The following is a 5,284-nucleotide window of genomic DNA, read 5'->3' on the forward strand; positions in this document are numbered from 1 at the left end:
GCCCCTGGATGGCCACGCCATACTTCATCAACCAATATCCTTTCTGTAAGGCTACGTCACTCACCACCTAAGGCTATGTCACCTTTTCCCGATATTCCCACAGATACTCTTTCCCGATATCTGTCATAAGAAATCCTCTCCCGGTGGTCGAGCGTGCTTTCGCATCCTCTATCCTTATCTATGCGAGCAAGCATGGATCTTTAGCAGCCGGTTCACACACTTATATAGAATTACGAATGCTAGTTCCAACTCCAATCTCCAAATCATTATACGGATTCATGGTCGTTATACAAGGCTCCTCCTCCCACATAGAGACAAAGATCCAATAGTAAACCTGGCCTTCCAATAAATAAGTGGGAATTTCAGTAAAAAAAGTGGGCGTATAAAGATGATAGAGAGTGATCACGTGGCCTATTGGGACTGGTAATTTCAGTTTGGCCGGCTAGTGATCATAAAAGAGCTCGGCGAATCTCATCAGATTTCTTGGCGATATAGTTCGGAGTAACCTTCGGAGTTGTTGGAGTTACGTGATAAAGAAGCTCGGAGTTACTGTTCGGATATATTTCGGAGCAATTTGTCGAGAGTTCGGCTGGCTCACCCTCACCCTTATGGTCGAGCGACTACGTACCTCATTATATATGTAATTATGGTTGGTTGGACGTGAGATATTCTTTATGTAATTATGCTTTCTTTATTTTGGGGGGTTTATATATTGCTCAAGGCTGCCCAGATCATATACTCTTCATATCGCCGGGATATACGAAATTCTTATTATATTTCATTACGCTTTAGCAAAGAGGGTAGAACCAATTCCCCTCCATAAAGGCCTAATAAAAGAACGAGAATCGCATAGAAGAGCTATGGAGAGGTAAATAGGCAAATAGTCAAGGTTGTAAGTGCTTGCTGTACCCACTAGGATTCTTTGCTGAAGCAAGAGGTTGGGGCATCAGTAAGTTGAGATAGGAAGTATGGTTGGTCAAGAGCAAAGGTGAAGGGAGAGTAACACATAAGTAAAGCGAGTAGGCAGGGGCGTAGCGGTAAATAGGAATAGTGGTACCCAACCAAGTCAGACTATTTCATCAAGTGTTGTGGAACGCCCGTCCCGTCCAACAATGCTCTAAGTTCAGATAATTGAGCAGCCAGTCTATAAAGAAGCAAGGGTTTACGAAAAGTAATACGACTGATCTAAGTGCTCAGCTCACTTCGTGCCTCCCTCCTTTCAAATCTAAAAGTTGAAGCCTGTGTGCCGCGTATGCCCACTCACTCGTCCAACGGCTCTATTGGAAGCCCTTATCCGATCATCCAATGCTATAAGGGGCATTGCAAGTGTGAGGCAGGCAGTAACTATAGGTTGTGAAATCGAAGAGGTGGTAAGTAACAGGTACTAACATGAAATAGAAATGGGGATATCCTAGCAATGCTGGTTGTATTCATTCATCAGAGGATGAGTCAATTCACCAAGGGAGGGCCTATCTCACACCTTGAAACTCACCTTGAACCTTCTGCCTTAGTCTTAAACCTTTCACCTCTAGCCTCGAACCTATCAATTGGGCCCTTAGCTTGAGGATTGGGGTTTTATGGGAGCTAAGGTCGCTAGCGTTCTAAACCCGAGAGTGCCGAACTCCCACTCGACTTCGGCTCCGGGGCTGATTAGAGCCGTTTTCCCGCCGAGCTGGGCGGAATGAATGACCAGCAGCCACTGAATTACTGGCCCACTTCTCTTATTTATTGGCAGCGAAGAATCACCAGCAGCCACTTCTCTTACTGGCTCGGTCGAAAAGGGCAGAAAAGCATAATGACTGCTATAATGAATGACGTAATTACGTATATAATTTATGCATTGTCCGCTAAAGCGCAATTCAATATATAAAGAATGAAAGCGCAATTCAATATATAAAGAATGAATGCATAATGACATATATAATAGCAACATTTTTTGTCTTATCTCTCTAGTGACTTTATTATACGTAATTACGTATATAATAAGGGTTCATAGGTTTCCCGTTATCTCTTTCCATCTTCCTTGCTCTCCCAAAGCCAGCCAACCAGGTTCATTACTAACGAGCGTAATCAGGACTATGGTAGGCAGTAGGTAAGGGGCGAGTGAGCGTGTTATGGCACTAAGACAGACAGGTAGATCCTTCCTTGATGCTTATTGGGTGGCCCCTCTCAAATAAGTAACTAAAGGGTGGTCGAGCCTGCTTGCGCATCCTTACCAGCAGCCACTGAATTACTGGCCCACTTCTCTTATTTATTGGCAGCGAAGAATCACCAGCAGCCACTTCTCTTATTGGCTCGGTCGAAAAGGGAAAAAATGCATAATGACATATATAATATATGCATTGTCAAAGGATTGACCTTATCAACTCGTAGCGGTCCTTGCACTCGGAAGCGCAAGACCCTCCGGACCTTCCTTATTTCCTTGCCTATATTTATGGATTGAAAATACTGTCCATTACGCCTACTTCTCTTCCTGCCCTAATAGTAAGTTACGCCTGCCTTCATTTACGCTTGCTTCTCCTTACTGTCTTATATATTAATTGATAAAGCCAGGAGCGCCGGCAATGTGGTAGTTCTTCCTCATGAGCGAGCGATAAACAGCCAGCCTTCCATATCTAGTCGATCGAGTGATAAAGCATCATGAATTCCATTTATGCATATCCATTTATACATTGATTCTAATATATTACTCTATATCCATATATAGATTGATACTAATGGATATATACCTATATATATAGATATATATACGTAGCTAACCACCTGAGCCAGCTCGAAAGAGGACCATGTACAATCCCCCCAGTTTGGTTCTTCAAAAATCACCGAGTACGAACGCACATCTGGGCCGTCGGGTAGCTGCTCACCATTCCGAAGTATATATATACGGTTCCAGAAATGAAATTGCTATTCCCAATCCAGACAAGACACTTATTTGTTCACGAAACGCTTGTCATTCCATAGGATCTCCCATTCGTGAAAAAGGCCTTTTATTATCCGTAAATACCAATTCGTTATCCGATGATATAGTGGAACAAATGGCTACGAAAATCGATCGAAGCTGTATAAATGATTATCAATGGAGGATCGGGGGTTTTTTGACCAATTCTTCGAGTATGCATCTATTTCCGATTCCGAGAAAGATCCGTCTTTCACGTTCGAGGAATAGGAAGATCAATTTTTTCGGAGGATCCGGCCAACAACCAGATCGTGTAGTAATAATGAATGCAGATAGGGAGTCCTCGGTCATACTCGAAGCTGATCGATTACAAATACCTATCGTATCTTTGGTGGATTCGAATATCCCATTGGGATTATATAGAGGAATAACTTATCCCATTCCAGCGAATGATTCTATACAGTTCGTATATCCATCTCGTAATTCGATCACGAAAACAGTTCCTCCTGAACGGGGAAAAATGCAATGGATGAAGGAGGGGAGAACGACTCATCGATCAACTTCTTCCAATGAGAATTACCATTGCATGCACCAATCTACAAGTCGATGAGATCGGTCGAGTGGTCCCAGTTGGAGATGGGTGTCTGTCTATGGATTGAACAAGATTCCCCATTTGGTTGGAACACCGCTGGTTCGTTCCTAATCGTGGTGGTCGGTACACAGCAGCCAACGTCCCTCCCGACTTACTCGATCTTCTCTTTCCTTACTCGATCTTCTCTTTCATCTTTCCTCGACTTACTCCTGTATCAATACGTTACGCCACCCTCGAAGGTAGAACGAAGATCGGATAGCTTATGCTCTTGCCCAAGCGACCGTGATCCTCTTCCTGGCCTGAAGCTTCCTCCTAGGCAGAGCCCCCGCAAGCAATCCAGCCCAGCTTCGATCTTGATCTCCATTCATCTCCTCTCATTCATCAACCCCCGATCGGCACCTACCTTATGGATGGATGCCGCTTGCCGCCAACCTTTCATGATTCGATCAAACCTTTAGTTGATTCGATCAAACCTTTAGTTGATTCGACCAACCTTGAAAAGAACGTTAGCTTAGAGGTAGGCTATACCTGAAAACCGGAGATAAAGAGAAAACCTTTTGGTACCCGGGAGATAAATGAAGTAAGTGTTCTGTAAGCTGAACCTACCCCATTGCTAGGAATCCCCTACCCGCTTTTCAGTTTATGCCTTAACCTGTATAGTTACCCACCTTCATTATTATACCTGCCCTATCTTGATTAATTAATCAGCGGAGGTACAGCTAGAGATTGATCCGGTATGGCACCGGATCAACCAACCCTTACCCTTGACTTTATTACTGCCTTACCAAACTTAGTGGATGGAGTGCTGCCTGCCTTACTTACCAGCATTGGATCCGATGGAAAGAATCAAAGGGCGGGCTTCATAGAGTCTTGTTGGACGGGGGCGTTACATAACTGCATTCATCAGCCTGGAATAACACTTTAGAGATTCTTCTGGGTACCACTATGCTATGACCTATCCCGCCGAGGTGGATACGATTGGATTTATTAATTTGAACCCACTGGCTAGGAATATACTTACAATGCCTGAACCTCATAGTTATCCACCTGACCTATACCACTTCTTGAATTAATCTCTTATCATGGTTTCCCCATTCTAGGTGTACCATCTCTTATCAAGTGCAGTTAAGGCAGTTAAGAAAGAATATCCTTGAGGAGAATTTACCATCGACAAGGCCACCTTCATAGAAGAGAATTTACCATCCCATAGGCCAGGTTATTATATGTGCCGTGCCATCCATAATCGGGGGAGCAAAGGGAGCAGTTCTCGGCTAATCGACCATCCATCCATCCAGGCATGTCATCCATCCTTCCCATGCCAGGTCTATAGCTGTACCTGACCTCCCTCCTAAGATTCTTCATGAATCCAAGCGGTCTAGGGTTAACAGGTCTAGGTCTGAAGGTAACTATGCAGGTGGGTAACAGGCATTCACTGAAAGGTGGATAGGTCTATTTCTTTCTAGCAATGTAGTTGGTTCTAATTACTTCATTGTATATCGGCAAGGCTCGGCCGGACCAAGAATACGTGGTACCCATAAGGTCCTAGTGGTACCAAGAAGACTTCTTCATAAAGGAAGGGAAGGTAAAGGGGGTTCCTAGTAAAGGTTATAAATGTTTACCCCCTTATCATAATCTGATCTGATCTCATCAGTTCTGGCTGTAATTCATGAATCCATAGGAAAGTTCCAATCCTCCGATCCGACAACTAAGCGGTCTAACTCTAACATAAAGTAAAGGTAAGAGTAAGGTTGATTGATCCGGTGGTTCTGACCTGATAAGAGAAAGGTTAATAGCAG

The 5,284-nt window shown here is 43.8% G+C and overlaps 1 protein-coding gene across 1 annotated transcript; it reads left to right on the forward strand.

The window, feature by feature from the left end:
- Positions 1-1,834: 1,834 nt before the first annotated feature.
- Positions 1,835-4,970, forward strand: LOC149221195 (small ribosomal subunit protein uS2m-like). Its single transcript, XM_089382917.1, has one exon. The coding sequence runs from the start codon at positions 2,787-2,789 to the stop codon at positions 3,504-3,506; it is 720 nt and encodes a 239-aa protein (XP_089239043.1). The 5' UTR covers positions 1,835-2,786; the 3' UTR covers positions 3,507-4,970.
- Positions 4,971-5,284: the final 314 nt, after the last annotated feature.

The sequence above is a fragment of the Pinus tabuliformis genome, chromosome Q, assembly GCF_031772625.1.
Source record: "Pinus tabuliformis cultivar Carrire ecotype Pingquan chromosome Q, CPIR1, whole genome shotgun sequence".
Classification (NCBI taxonomy): domain Eukaryota; kingdom Viridiplantae; phylum Streptophyta; class Pinopsida; order Pinales; family Pinaceae; genus Pinus; species Pinus tabuliformis.